Here is a 16,336-nt window from a genome sequence, read left to right as displayed (position 1 = left end):
GGTTTCTAGGGTATTTTTAAGCCTATAAATAGACCTCTAAGTCTCTTAGAAAGTGGATCATTGAATACAATTTTAGGGAGGAGAATTTGGAGGCTACTTCTAGGAGTAGTTTTTGGTTCTTTCTTTCCCTTTCCCTTTTAGTTTTATTTTAATTATGTGTAACTAAACTCTTTAATAGGGCCAGATTGAAGCCTTAATTATGTTTCTTTAATATTTCAATATTGGCGCATTTGTAATAATCTTATTGTGATGCTTAACTTAATTAATTTTTATTTTATCGACTTCCTCATATGAATGTGCCTGATCAACATATGCATGTGGTATGAATTAGTTATTTAAGTCAATTTGGGTGATCGAGTTTTGGGCTTAATGGAGTGACAAAAGAATCTCCTCATGGATTCTTGGGTTAATCAACATGAAAAACCGGGAGTACACACACATGCCCCAGGTTCCATGTGTTTATTGATTTCCACAGATTTGTTCTTTCTTAATGAACAATTTAGTAAACACCCATGCTAAATCTTTTAAGGAAGAAAAGAATTAGATTAGACACTCATGCATAATTCGTTGCTTAGGGAGATTAATAGCTTAAGGAGTAGACATTTATGCCCTTAGGTTGGCAAACGTTGAATATTCATAATATGATTAGAATATTGACATATTGTTATATTATTAAGTATGATTAGTGGTGGATATCAAAGCCCTGCCTTTTTCATTTATCTTTTTTTTTTTTTTTTTCATAATATCAATTTAGTGACAAAGTTGATATTTTGATTTAGAAAATAAATTTTAAGCAAAATCAACAATTTCCGTAGGAATGATTTCGTATTTGCCGCACTATACTATTGTTTGATCTTGTACACTTGCAAGTAAAACGTAACAAATATTATTTATTAATTTATGTAGTATTTGTCACAATAATTTGACTTTGGTTAAAAGGTCATCAATATGCCACGGTTGTAGTGAACAAAAGGTAGAGTCTTTTCTCTGCCACTGTACCATTATTGAGAAAGCATGATTCAAAATTCACGTTTTTCTTGTTCTACATTCATCTTTCTAAAGGAAGCTAGGTGAAATGAGGATAACTTCAAAACAAGGACCATGGAACATTAGATTAATTAAATCTTCTTATCCTCACGAAATGCATCCAAAGAAACTCTCAAATTAATTTTTCTATATTAAGATATTGATTAAATAACTAAATTCAACTCGATCTTCTTATCAACTTAATATTTTGAGGTAAGCGGTAATTTAAATGGTATCAAAACAAAGGTTTTGAGTTCGAATTTTATCTCTATTATTTTGTTCCTTTAAAATAAAGGGACGGAGTTTAAGTCTACACGTGAGTTAAGGATCTTCATTTCATGGTCATGGTTTTATTTTGTTGTATTTAACGATCTAAATGATGTCATGCAACATCATATATAGTGTTAAATACAACAAAAATAAAATTGTGATCACAAAATGACTTCCAAGTGAAATAGAGTCCAAGTCGCAGACAATGAGGGGGTTTATTGATGTCCACGCCTTAGAGTTTTTCTTGGAAGCATGTATATATTGTACCCACCGACTGTCTCGACTTTTGGACACAGGAGAGACACTCAGTGGATGGCCAATAGTTAGTTGTACTTTTATCATGGGAAAAACATTCATATACATTTTTCATGTGATTTTAAAATATGAGCACTCTAAAAGAATTTTTAAAAATTCAATTAAGCCTTGTTAAACTTTTAAAACATTTATAGCAATTTTTTATATACACTCTAAAAAATTCTATATCTTACTTTCTACTTTTTTAAAAATATTATTTTCAATATTATTTCTCCTCTGCTCCTGCCACCATTTTTGCACACAAACCACTCAAAAAATCTCTTTCAAACCATTCGGCCAAGAGTCAAAATAACCCAATTCACCCAACCGGCCATAGCCCATGACAAGAACAACCCAAGAGAAAACATCGGTTGGAATCAGAGAAAATGATTGAGAAATATTAAAGCATGATTCAAAATTTGAAGGCCATGGTTAAATGACTTTTCTTTGGTTAAAAGGACATCAATGTGCGGACATCAATATGCCACGTACGGTTGTAGTGGACAAATAGTAGACTACTCTTTTCTTTGCCACCGTACCATTATTGAGAAAGCACACCATCATTGAGAAAGCATGATTCAAAATTCACGTTTTTCTTCTGCTTTCTTCTAAAGGAAGATGTGACATGAGGATAACTTTAAAACAATGGCCATGGAACATTAGATGAAATCTTCCTATCCTCACGAAATGGATCCAAAGAAACTCCCAAATTAATTTTTTTATGTTATGATATTAATTAAATAACTAAATTCACGTCGATCTTTTTATAAACTTAATATTTTGAGATAAACGGTAATTTAAGTGGTATCTCAAAATAAATGTTTTGCGTTCAAATTTTATCTTTATTATTTATGGAGTTAAGGACCTTCATTTCATGATTATGGTTTTATTTTATTATATTTAACAATCTAAATGATGTCATGCACCATCATGTACGTGTAATGTTAGATACAACAAAAATAAAATTGTGACCACAAAATAGCTTCTAAGAATAGAGTCTAAGCCACGGACAATGAAGGGGTTTATTGATGTCCACCTTAAAGTTTTTCTTGGATTCATGTATATATTGTACCAACGGTGTTTGGGTTTTAGTTGAACTTTCCAAATAAACATTGAGCCAGAGACGGAGGGAGGGGGGGACCTCCCTCCAAAATAAGGAAAAAAAAAATTATAAGTAAAAAAAATAATAAAAACCCCAAAATAAGGAGAAAAAAAAATTATAAGTTAAAAAAATAATAAAAAAAAAAGTAAAAAAAGTAAAATTAAAGTTTTAATTTTAGTCATTTGACCCCTTTCAAAACAAAAAATTGGCCATATTTTTAAATTTTTTAGCCATAGCCAATAAAAATTTCTGGCCCTATTTTTAATTTTGTTGGCCCATACCCACTAAGTTTTTTTATTTTTGGCCCTTACTTTCAAATGTTTATTTTTTTTTGTCTTTACAGTAGTCTTTAGTTCATAAAAAACAACAAAAATAATTTTTTTTAATAAAAAAATTCTAAAGAACCGAAAAAAAAAATTTGGCTGGCCCCCTTCCATAAAATTTCTTGGCTCCGTCCCTGCATTGAGCGTTCGAGTCTAGTGTTTACTTCAAATGTTATAGGGAAACTTTTGAACGTTCGGCTAGAGTCAAAAACAATTTATTGTTTTAATTTGATATTTTTGGGAAAATTGGTTTATGATATTTTTAAATTACGAGTGTTTTTTTCTATAAAACGTGACTAAGACAATTAAATATATTTTATTTACATTATTATTATTCCGGGGTATTACACCGGGTGGCCCACATGGTATTCCCTAAATCCTTTTAAACAGTGGACAAAGTTTTCCTCCAAACTGGGTTGGAGGAATTTCCTTCAACCTACTCTATAAAAGTGACATATGTCTCTTTTTTTAATAACATGTGAGATGCACATGAATTTTTTATAAAATTTATTTCAACTTTGTCCCTTCTATTAAAAAAACATGTGTATCTCACATGTTCATGGGACACGTGTCACTTTTATAAATTAGATTGAAGGAAATTCCTCTAACCCAGTTTGGAGGAAAACTTTGTCCTTAAACAGTAGGTCGTGCAGAATATCTTAAAGAAATAACACATGTTTTCTAAAAGATTACAAAATCCTATACCTATCATCATCATAAATCATCCATATACGGCATAATAAACCAACCGAAAATCTTTAAACAAGCTTAGAAAACAAGAAACAAGACTGGAGCAAAAGTCTTACCTCCCATGAAGGTAACCTTCAAAAATCCTTCCTCTCTCACTTATTCTCTCGCTCTCTAGGATTTTGGTTTGAAGAATAGTGAAAATAGGAGACATGTTGGGCGTCTCATTTCTTATATAGCCCTGGCAAGTCATACAATCGCTGAGGGGTCCAAATTTAATTTCCATGCAGAGCTGATCCACACTAAAGTCGGAAAAACGATATCTCATTTCCTCCATCTAAGGTACTTAGAACCAACCCAAACATAGGTAGCCGTAGGTAGTAATTAAAGCACCCTTAACCCTATTAAAGATGGGAGGGGTGTTACAACAATACAACTGCCTTCTATGAGCACTTATGAAACTAGGATATAGATTAAACACTCGCTCAAATCTATCTGTTGGCTTATAAAACTACCTAAAGAGTTATAGAACTGCCTTGTCACATGGTCTGTCACACTATTTTTGTTCAATAGGGGATTTGTTTGACAATTAACGAGGTCAAATGATCTTTAATCACTCCAGTTGATGTCCCAATACCATCTCCATTTTGGAAGAGAAACTGAGCAGTGCGAGCCATGTTTAATGACATCTTGACAATGGACTTTGGCATGGAGTTTTTGGCACTCTCCTCATTCAGCTTTTTCCATGAATAGCTGATTAATCCTCTTATGTGATCTTGAGCTTCTTCTTTGGATACACTTTCTTGTACCATGTAGCACTCTATAGATTTCGCCACATCACCTCTCTTGCTTTCAGCCTATATATATGATCACAGAAGAAATAGAAATTCACCAATCAAATTAACTTCTCTTGACTAGCTTTAATCAACTGCAACAATTTGTAGAAAACGTACCTCGGAAGTCCCCAAATCATCACTTAGTCGAGTTATGAGGGATGCCCAATATAAAAGCTCAGAGCCATGCTTTAAGCAATCAAGTGCATCTTTAGTTATGGTGCACCCAAGCAGAACATAAGCATGGACTATGGCTGAAGGACCACCCACAGAAATCCATGCATTTCCCAAGTACTCGTTCAGAGTTGGAGTGTATCCACTGGAAAACCATCGTCTTTCTACCAAATATGATCGACAAAGATTTGCCCACTGCCATGAAAACAACATTGATTACACCCCCACGGCATGCATTGAACAATTGACTTCAATTTTGTTTTTGGCTTACCGCTTCCTTAATGTAGGGGAAAGTATTCACGCCATGATCTTTGAGAACATCAAAGACCACTTCATTAGCAAAGTTGAGTATGGCAAGATAGCAAATCTTCATGTACATTGGAAGATCCTCCATTGCCGCCATTTCCCATCTGCTCAAAAATATTACAAAAAGAAAGGAAAAATATATTATGATCCAAATTATGGTTTGGACAAATTAAAAAGAAATTAACTTGTATAATCATGCTTCTGTTATACCGATCCATAACATCAGTGAAGCATTCAAGCTCATCAAGCGATCCATATATATCATACATGTCATCAATAGCTGATAATATGCATACAAATTTGGTGAGGCCTATCCTGCACTTGGAAAACTGGGGCTCAAAAATCATCCCCATGGCCCACAAATAATTCTCCATTAACCTGTCCCTTGAAAAGGGTAGCTTATCTTTAAAACCCAAGTCTCTCCACCACCTATAGGTTTGAATCAAATTTCAAAGATGTCAATCTTTCTGCAAGTGTTCCATGAAAGCATGCATATGGATAAAAGTAAACGTTACCTTGATAACTCTTTAACTTCTTGTTGATATACGTATTGCACTAAATTGTAATCCAGCTTAGCCAGCTCAAGCAAAGTCAAGTTCTTTGCCATATCCCTTTGATACACATCAATGAAGCTCCGAGCTTCAACTCTTGGCATCCTCCAATACAGGGGGATTTCCAGTGACTGTTTCACTTGCTTAGCTGAATCACTGTCCAATTTTCCTATCAATGATTTCAGGTTTTTTATGCTAAAATCCTTGCCTTCTTCCAAAATATTTTCTCCATGCATCCCAAGGTGTGAGGCTTCATACAAACTCAGAAGTCCCTCCATGTCACTGCTTAAGTTGTCCATGAATCTCCCATCGCTGTTTCTGAATTTGTCAAACACGTCTGTTTTGCCAAAATCACTCAGATATGCTTCATAGAAAGAAAATGAAAAAGATACAGATTTGGTGAAACTATGACATCAGTACCTGAGCTAATCGAAAAACCATTTTGTCTTAAAACTCGAAACTGCAAAGCAGTGGTGTGAAGATTGGTAGTGAGATTTGGATACAAAAGAGCAAGAGCCTCTTCAATGTCCTTTTCAAAGTGGTAAGCAACTCCCAACCGCTGCATCGTGGAAGCAAGCTTCAATAGAGCACAAGGGTCTTTGGTGGACGTCAGCAAGCATTTAGCGCTTCGTTTCAACTCCTCAAATCGGGTACCATACAACTCATACTGAAAGATAGCGTATTAATTAAATGATTAAATTAAGAAGCACTTTTAAAATAAGCGATGATTTAAGACGTAAGAATAAGTAGACTTACAGTGTAGGGGGTGCTTAAGGACTCGATGAGTTTGAGGTCCCAAATGCTGGGATGGTACTGAGCTGATCGCCGTGGATGCACTTGCTGTAACTCATTCAACTTTGAGACGATCATCAAGGGCGGGATTATTGGGAGGCTTTGCTTGCTGCTTCTTCTATATATATGCTGTGGCCAAACTACCCTTCTTGGGCAATTAAGCGTAAGGCAACATGAGGTGGAGAAGGCGGAGGAAGTCATTATTTCCATCGGAAAGCTCGATGGTAATCTCATGAACACGGTGAGAAAGTTATTGAAGAAACATATAACTCTTCTCCTTATATATATATACATCTCAAACAATCATTTTAGTTGTATTTTTGTCACGAGGAACACACAATTTGAGAAAATTATTAATTAAAGAAACATGTAGATCTAACAAAGAGTCAAGGGAAAACTTAATTTAGTTGCACGTTTATCACAAGATTCAAAAAAAATTATTTCCTAAAGAAAGGACAATAATAGCTAGGAGGGAGATTGAGCCAAACCTAGCCCCTTGCGTTTAACAATATGAATTTAAAGTTGACTATATATATATATATATATATATATATATATATATATGACTGATACTAAACCAGGTATGTTTTTATATAATAATTTGAAAATTTAGTCGTAAATATAGTGGTTGTTAGAAAATATATTTTTTAAGACTTTATTTTAAAATTATATGTGACCCCTAGTATCATCGTTTACGTCGCATGAAACCTTTTCAAAAGCAGGTTTTATATATATCCTTCAATTATTTATAGTATGAAAGTACGACCACGTTAACGAAAGAGAGAGGGGTGAGCGCATGACCATCCCTTCTTGGTGGCCACCTAGCTCTTTTGTATGTGGGAGTGACTGTATTTCCTTAATGACTTTGGTTGTGATGTTCATATTGGCTAGGATCTTAATTTATTGCCTTTTATGCTAATATAAGATATGTTAATTATTGTTAAGGGTTTCATCCCCTTGTTGGTTTTAATTTTTATATTGGATTGGATCTTTGATTGCTTGTTTATGGCATAAATTTTACATGCAAAAGTATGCGGATAAAACATTATAATAAAAGAAATAACTATTAGAGAGTATATTTCCTACTTTGAAATGAAACATGTTAAATTCATATTGTATGTTATTTGTGTATAATATATTTAAAATTGAATTGGGCTTTCTATATAATATATATAGTAGCAGAAACCTTGATAAAGGAAATCTACGGTACCTAAAATCTTGACAAGTGACATTGTATGAGTGTTATAATTGTGACAATTGACTTGGTAAAAGTGTGACAAGTGAAAGTGTTATTTTTATACTTAATATTGCTTTAATTCGATCCCCCAATGATTCAAAAGGCCATACTTGATATACATTAAAATTTGGGAAATAAAAAAAAATAAAAGTCAAATTAAAATAATTTTTTTGCTAGTAAATCTATAGGATTAGGCTTTGAATATGGGTAAAAACTGTTTTCGTTTATAGTAGTTGAAAGGAAGCGTGAGAATTGGAAGAGGAATAATTAAGCCAGAAGCAAAATGAACCTTTCTTAAGCAGTTAAGCCCAAACATTCGAGTGTCAATAATAAACATCAACACTTAAAAAAATTATTAAATAGTGTACTAAAAATAATAATATTGCATCCCCAACAACCACAATAGCATTATAAATGGTTTTAGGGTGGTTAAAATTGTTAAATAAACCAAAACTTTCGAGCAATTTCATACGTACGTCACTACAAGAAATCGATTTTTTTCTGACGTACTTTTTCTGACGTGTCAGGCAGTCTGACACGTCAGAAAACGTCCCTGACGTGGTGTTCCTGACGTGTCTCGCGCGTGAATATTATAAGTGTCAGAAATGGAAAATTTCTGACGTGTTGATTTATAACACGTCAGAAATTTCTGACGTGTCACAATTTGACACGTCAGAAATTTTTTTCTGACGTGTCAAATTCAACACGTCAGAAATTGCTGACGTGTTGAAACTAGACACGTCAAAAAAAATTTCTGACGTGTCAAATTGTGACACGTCAGAAATTTTCTGACGTGTCAAATTGTGACACGTCAAAAATTTTTCTGACGTGTCAAATTGTGACACGTCAGAAATTTTCTGACGTGTCAAATTGTGACACGTCAGAAATTTTCTAACGTGTCACAAATTGACACGTCAGAAATTTTCTGACGTGTTAAATTGTGACACGTCAGAAATTTTCTGACGTGTCACAATTTGACACGTCAGAAAAATTGGTTAATTTTTTAAATTCTTTTCCACCCCCCAATATATTTTTCTTTAGTTTTTTTGGGACTATACCCGAATTTTGGATTACAATTAACCTGATATACAATTTATCCATCAATCATTGCAAATAATTCTAGCAATTTTTCCGTCAATCTATACAAATAACATAAGTCATGTATATCCTAATAAGTTAACACATCAGACTATTTTTCCATCAATCTTAACACACACAAAATAACATATATATACCAAGTGTCAATAACCAACCACAATTATCAAAAAACTATCTCTGTTGTTATAAAAAGGGATATCATAAATACAATTACATCAACAAAGCAACTTTTATACAAGTATGAATGGCAAACCAGACGGTCAATGCTGATTATTGACATTCATAGCATCCTCTCCATCACCTGCAAACGATAAAAACAAAAAATCACCAAACAATATTGACTATGTAAGGGCAATTCATTTATGTCCAAATATTCACCCAACTCAGTTGTTGAGTCTAACACAATAAATGATATAACAACAAGAGGTAAAACGATGATGAAGTTAATTAGCCAAAAATGCATATAAAAAAAAAACTAAAATTTATTCCACAGAGCAATCAATGTTGACGTTAAATTTATAGACTCATGCGCTTCATTTTTGCCATGGCAATTATGTGAGATATTTATTAACATTTTAATTTGTTGAGGATATTAACACATAGGACTTTACATATATTCAAATTATGTTATATTATTTCCAAAAAATTATGATATTCATCTAGTTAATACTTGATCGTTTCATACTCTCACACAATCACATACACTAGATTGTTAATATTCTACAAGGACCATAGTTGTATATTGATCTCATAATACCAATAAAACAGTTCAAAAGCAACGCTCGTACGTACCCACATCCACCACCAAACCAACAATGATATATAAACCAAATTCAACAGGAATTACACAACATTAATTAAGAGAATGACTACAACATATATATCCATACTCTAAATTTATAAGTTGACATATATATAGGTTTTAGAAGTTCACATGATATAGCTAAAGTTCTAAAAACACATTTGACCATTAAAAATAGAAGCAAGCAAGTTAATTCAAGAAAAGGTGGCCACTATTTTCTATCTCCTAAGGCAGCCCAATTGGAATGCTGTATGTGACAAGTCACGCAAGAATTAGTATATGGGTAACAATGCTTTCTGATTTAATACACATGAGGGATTTCTTCTTCAAAAATAATACATCAGGGAGGGATCCTCGGTCCCGCTACTCTAATCTAGGAAATAGTAGGCCCCTCCATAAAACTGAAAAGGTCATAAGATAACACAATTCCATATATATAGGTCATAAGTTATAAGTTATAAGTTATAAGTTATAAGGTCATAAGTTATAACTGAAAAGGTCATAAGTTATAAGCTAACATATATATAGGTTATAGAAGTTCACATATATATAGGTAAAGGTCTAAAAACACATTTGACCATTAAAAAATGTCAGTACCTGCTTCGCCGTCGATCGACGATGGCACCACCGCAATATGTGGGGAAGCTCCATCTGGTGCAGAGCTGAACCGCATCATTGCCTCGATCTGGCGCAATCGGGCGTCAAACGCTGCCTGACGTGCATTGTTCGCGGCCACCAATGCATCTATCTCTTCCTTGTGCTTCGCCCTATCCGCCTCAAGAGCTCTGTCAAGCGTTTCTTGTGATATCATGGAGTGGCTGGTGTTTTCTGACCTTGCTTGTGAAGGTGTATAGTATGAACGTATGGAGCCCCGCACGGGCAAAATACCCGATCCAAGCTGCCGAACCCTACCGGCGTATTCAGGCTTATTTCCAAGGGCCTGTGCATACGCGTCGTTTGGCGCCCACTTGACCGTTCCCTCTGTGATGCTAGACGACGCTGCAGGGTCGGTGGGTATCAGCTCCTTCATCCTTTTCTGTATGTTACATTCATTATTGGGTCAGTGGGTCATACAACTGTTAATTGCAGATAATTTTAAAGTATATAAACAAAGAATTAAATTGTAGCATACACATCTTTCTTCCACTATCTCATTCGGATAGCTTTTGTCCGCCTTCGTGTGCGTGCTGATGTAACTCTCTGCACGAGTAGGATACTTGCCCAGACGTATGGCCTGCCGAAAAAATAGGACATACAAATATTTTTAAGTATATCAAATGATTTGTTGTTTACATGTTAAATTACACACTTACCTCCTCATCTGTCGCTCTGGCATAGCTCTTCGATCCGGTGCAATGGGGCTCTTTATTTAATGCTCGCAAGCGCTTCATTTTGTTCGCATAGTCCTACACAGTTACCATATTGATATGTTAATAATGTAAGGAAATTTGGTTTTAGTACTCTTTATATGCAACACTACACAATAAAGAGGCAATTTCGTTTTACATGACACTCGTACATGTTAATAAAACCATATAATGACACTACACAAAATGAAGAATTTAACTCATGACCTACCTTATTCTGACGAGTACACCATCTCTCCAATAAGATCTCCACGTCTTCGGCATTGTACTCGTCAAGTGTTTTTTCCCCCACTCTTGCCCGTATAGTATCCGGAGTATCTTCCTCCGTAATTGCACAGCGTTTTTTAAGCTCGTACCTCCAAGTCCGCAGCTTTGATCCCATATCCTTGAATGCTTCATTCTTTATGGCTTTCAAATTGAATTCGGGCGGGACGAAAAAGTATGCTTGCACATGTTCAAAATTATTAAATTACAAAAACTAAAATATATGTGTGCAACTTAGAGCGTATATATACATATATACATTATGAGTGTTTTAACATATATGCAACACATACCATCAAGGCGTCCCAAATATCCTCTTTGGTACGCTGCGGTACCTTCGTCCAATCGTCCGGTATTCGGACATAATTGGAGCTCCTTACGATATCTCCAGTCATCTGTTTAAACCTCATGGAGCTAACGCCGACGGGCTGGCATGCAGCATTGTACTCCATAATGATCCGCTTGCCGGCGGGGACTCCCGGCAACCTGTGCGAGTCACGGATGGTAAACACCTCAATAACTTCGTTTCCCTCTGAATCGGTACCTAATAGATTAAAAAATTACCGATGTAAGTTATGTCGAATTCAATACTAATTACAACTAAATTAAGACATATATACACAACATTCGAACATATCCACTTACTTATGGTGCGGACCTGCCGAGGGAGTAAGTGGTCGCCGGGAGCAGGGTCGGTTGGCTGCGGGTCAGCCGTGTCCTGTGTCGCACCAATACAGTCCTCCTCGGCCGATGTGTCACTGTCGTCGGGACCTGCTATATATGTTTTTTAGAATATTTAGAATTATATAAAATTGTAGTTGTAGTTAAATAATATAATTGATATCGCACCAATACATTTAGAAATTTCCAAAAAACTTGCAATCTTTCCAAAAAAAAATTCGGTCATACCTGCGCTATGCTGGCTATCATCAAGGTGCTCCACATGTCCCTGCATACTCTGTCCAAGCTGGCTCTCTGGCAGATACCCCATCTGGGCCATGCCTGCCCGACCGTATGGATTATGGAGAGGGATCTCCCCTTCCATATCGCCTGGAAGTACCGGTCGATATCCGTCCTGAATACCCAAAAGCTGAGCAACGTCTTGTTGCTCGCTATCATCAAGGTGGACTGACGGAGACCCAAGCGACATAGGCTGTCGCTTGAGAGACGAGCCCCTGCGTGCTCTTCTCTTCCCCCTATGGCTCATAGTAACCTGCAAAAAATACCACAAATTCAATTAATCACGTATACAATGTATGAAATATTCACTACGTTATGTATGCATGACTCACACGTATGAAATAAGATATACTGACGTTTTTTCCCAATTAAACAACTCTATTAAATGCGTTGATGGGCATATAGTGAACAACTACCAATCTAAACATATATATATATATATATATATATATATATATATATATATATATATATATATATATATATATATATATATATATATAGCTTTTATTCAATCACATACGCTTCAATTGGATCTAAGTCGGGTCTGACGTATTGGATATGATCCTGCAGATCCTGATCACAATTTCTGGTCAATATGAGCGGCTCACACTCGTGATAATTGGCACCTGAATCCTGATGCCCTTCACTCTGACCAACGTCGTATATATTTCTTGGTTTGGTCCTTACTGCGCAAACCCAATCCGGGTATCTACCATCTTCTACGTAAAACACCTGATCAACTTGTGAAGTTAGCACATATGGCTCATCAGTAATCAATTCTCCCGTGTGAACAAGGTTTTTGAAGTTCACAAGTATCATGCCATACTCATCCACCTTGTACCCCTTGTCCCTCGTGGTGTCCGCCCAATCACACCTGAACATAACGTACGTAGTTCTGTCGTAGTACTCAATCTCAAGTACTTCCGTCAACTTCCCGTAGTACGTTTCGCCATCAACAGTCGGTACACACACCCCCCTGTTCTGAGTCCTCTTTCCGGCATCAGATGCAATTGTACGAAACAACTTGCCGTTAACCACATATCTATTGTATCTAACTGCTGACTCCCGCGGCCCTCTACAATGCATTATCAATTTCTCACCAAGTTCCTTCCTACATCGATCATCCAATCGATCGACCTGTGAATATTTACAATACAATGTTAACACTTGGTTAAAGAGTGTTTCAGTTCATTTGGAAAACATTATGCATGCAAATATAATCCGACAAGTGATTTTGTTAACATCACGTCATTCTTACGTAGTCACGGTACCAGTCGCAGAACAGCTCATAATGTTGGGTTTCCAACTGATCCTCTGTTGTTCGCCTCCTAAGCGTATCCATGTGCATTCTACAATTCGATGATGAAGTTAATTATAATTCGATACGGGAAATGTTACAAGTTCATTGAATATACAATATGGCGAAGAATGACATCGACTTACGTTCGCAATTGAAGGAAGTCGTCCGAATTGAACATAATATACCGGTGTATCTGTGTCATTGTGATTCGGTCGAGCCGGACTCGTGTTCCATGTCCCTTTGAACCATCCGGATTTCTTTGTATCCTATTGTGAAATGTTGGTGTATTATCTAAATATCTCGAACAGAACGTCACCAACTCAGTAGCTATGTAACCCTCCGCAATGCAGCCTTCAGGGGCCGCTTTGTTACGCACATTAGATTTGAAAACTCCAAGGCTCCTAAATATGAACGAATATACAATCAATCAGTGCAGTTAATACTTGTCTTGTATTATAGTTAAACCATAAAATATGAAATATTCGTAAACAAAGTTTACCTCTCTGCCGGATACATCCACCTATACTGTACTGGTCCACCGAGTCGGCATTCACCGATAAGATGCACGACCACATGAACCATGCTTGTGAAAAAGCTGGGGGGAAAAACCTGTTCCATCTTGCACAACGTGATATAGACGTCACACTGTAGTCGGTCAATATCCTTTTGTGTCAATGTTGTTGAACATAGTCCCCTGAAGAATGCAGACATCTCAACAAGTGGTCTAACCACGTTGCTTGGAAGTGATCCACGCAATGCAATAGGTAGAAGCTGCTGCATCAATACGTGACTGTCATGACTCTTTAACCCCGATATCGTACAGTCCTTAAGTCGTATACAACGGGAAATGTTCGAGGCATATCCATCGGGCACCCTTACATTTCGTAACACTTTCAAAAAATGTGTCTTATCATCCTTGGACATCGTGTGGGTAGCTTGCCGCATATATGTCTTACCATTCTCGCCAGTGTAGGGATGAAGTGTATGTCTCAAACCCATTTCTTGCAAATCTAAGCGGGCGGCGAAGTTGTCCTTCGTTTTCCCTGGAATGTCCAGTATTGTACCAAGTATGTTGTCCATCACGTTTTTCTCTATGTGCATAACATCAAAGTTGTGCCGTAATAAATTATCTTTCCAATACGGCAACCTAAAGAAAATACTTTTCTTCTTGAATACTACATTAGAAGTATTCGTCTTCTGCTTCTTTCCTTTTTCTTTCGCAGCCTCCCTTGCCTGACCAGCGTTCTCATCCCCAAACACCATCCCTTCTAATTGGTTCATGATTTCGTTTCCACTTGGGACTTCAGGGGCACATTCTAATTCTACGTTGCTGTCAAATGTTCTTTTGTTCCTCCTCCATGGATGATCCATGGGCAAGTATCGTCTGTGCCCCATATAACACCATTTATGACCATGTTTTAACCACTTCGACCATGTCGAGTTCATACAGCACGGACATGCCTTCTCACCCCTGGTAGACCATCCAGACAAATCTGCATATGCTGGAAAGTCATTAATTGTCCACATCAACTGCGCTCGTAGGACAAAATTTTTTTTCTTTGAGACGTCGTATGTGGGCACCCCTACATTCCATAGTTCTTGTAACTCCTCAATTAAGGGTTGAAGGTAGACATCTATATCCATTCCAGGTGAACTTGGGCCTGGAATAATCAATGATAGTATAAAAGATGTCTGTTTCATGCACATCCAAGGAGGCAAGTTATAGGGCATAAGCAGTACAGGCCAAGTGCTGTGAGATGTGCTCATGTTTCCAAATGGATTAAATCCATCCGAGGTTAGTCCGAGCCTTACATTCCTGCTGTCCGCTGAAAACTCCGGATGTAAATTGTCGAATGACTTCCATGCTTCGCCATCAGCCGGATGCCTCAATACGCCGTCCTTTGTGCGGCCTTCTGCATGCCACCTCATAAAGCGTGCAGTATGCTCTGACATAAACAACCTCTGTAGTCGTGGTACAAGTGGAAACCACCGCAACACCTTTACCGGACGTTTCTTGCCCGACGATATAGGTTGACCATCCTCATCTAAATTGATTGCATCCATCCATTTAGATTTTCCACATACGGTACATGAATCCAACTCCTTTGTGCCCTTCCAGAATAACATACAGTCATTACGACACGCCGGTATCTTCTCATACCCAAGTCCCATATCTCGTAAAAACTTTTTCGCCTCATATGTATTACCAGGCAGCTTTTCATCACTCTCAGGCAGCAACTGGTTGATGAACTCTAGGAAGGCCGAGAAGCTTGCGTTACTTAGTCCACCAACGCACTTCAGGTTGTACAAGTGTACAGTCGCACTTAGTTTGGTATGTTTTGTTCCGTTATGAAGTGGTTTCTCCGCCTTTTTCATAAGCATATAATACTTTACTGCGTCACCTTCAGCGGCTTCTTCGTTTACAATGTCTTCACCCCCTTGCACTACGACTTGAGGCTCACAATTGTCTTCCCTGACCACTTCGTGCATGCCGAATAAGTCACGCAACATTGCGTGCATGTCTCCACCCTGATTTGCAGTTGCACCCGCATCTGAAGCCAGGCGATTCGAACCAGACGGTCTATCAGGACCCTGTACATGCTTCTCACCATGATAGTACCATAATGTATATTCCGGCATCATTCCTTTTCCCCCTGTCAAGTGGTCGAATACGAAATCCGGCGGGTGGCGTCGGTAATTTCGACAAATCTTGCAAGGGCAATTGATTTTTCCATCAGGGGTTCTACAGTTACTAACTGCAAACTCCACGAACAGTCTACACCCGTCTCTGTATTCCCTCGTACCCCTAGACTTTGTCATCCAACTCTTGTCCATTTTTCGCTACGTACATAAATTACGAATCAATATAAAAGACTTAAAAAATATATACCTCATTTCAAGCACATGCATATATATAAACCTAAATATTTCAACCACGTTAAAAATA

The 16,336-nt window shown here is 36.9% G+C and overlaps 3 protein-coding genes and 1 non-coding gene across 4 annotated transcripts; 1 reads left to right on the top strand and 3 right to left on the bottom strand.

Moving 5' to 3' along the window:
- Positions 1-3,783: 3,783 nt before the first annotated feature.
- LOC132182304 (putative terpene synthase 9) lies at positions 3,784-6,767 on the bottom strand. The gene is made up of 7 exons (XM_059595508.2): positions 6,323-6,767; positions 5,987-6,233; positions 5,531-5,903; positions 5,226-5,444; positions 4,981-5,119; positions 4,656-4,904; positions 3,784-4,559 (listed from the first exon to the last, which is right to left on the bottom strand). The coding sequence occupies exons 1-7, from the start codon at positions 6,650-6,652 to the stop codon at positions 4,269-4,271; spliced, it is 1,848 nt and encodes a 615-aa protein (XP_059451491.2). The 5' UTR covers positions 6,653-6,767; the 3' UTR covers positions 3,784-4,268.
- A 1,641-nt stretch (positions 6,768-8,408) lies between these two features.
- On the top strand, positions 8,409-8,518 carry LOC148585237 (small nucleolar RNA SNORD90). The gene has a single exon (XR_015912593.1). It is a non-coding gene; the product is annotated as a small nucleolar RNA SNORD90 (small nucleolar RNA).
- Positions 8,519-8,953: 435 nt separating this feature from the next.
- On the bottom strand, positions 8,954-16,029 carry LOC132162602 (uncharacterized). The gene is made up of 5 exons (XM_088516672.1): positions 15,664-16,029; positions 10,809-10,838; positions 10,628-10,729; positions 10,093-10,531; positions 8,954-8,994 (listed from the first exon to the last, which is right to left on the bottom strand). The coding sequence occupies exons 1-5, from the start codon at positions 16,027-16,029 to the stop codon at positions 8,954-8,956; spliced, it is 978 nt and encodes a 325-aa protein (XP_088372798.1).
- On the bottom strand, positions 12,594-13,187 carry LOC148585236 (uncharacterized). Its single transcript, XM_088516281.1, has one exon. It carries the CDS (start codon positions 13,173-13,175, stop codon positions 12,594-12,596), a length of 582 nt encoding a protein of 193 aa, XP_088372407.1. The 5' UTR covers positions 13,176-13,187.
- Positions 16,030-16,336: the final 307 nt, after the last annotated feature.

The sequence above is a fragment of the Corylus avellana genome, chromosome 5, assembly GCF_965113065.1.
Source record: "Corylus avellana chromosome 5, dhCorAvel1.hap1.2, whole genome shotgun sequence".
Lineage (NCBI taxonomy): Eukaryota > Viridiplantae > Streptophyta > Magnoliopsida > Fagales > Betulaceae > Corylus > Corylus avellana.
Note: the sequence above shows the minus strand (reverse complement) of the source record. Positions and strands in the feature narration are given on the sequence as shown.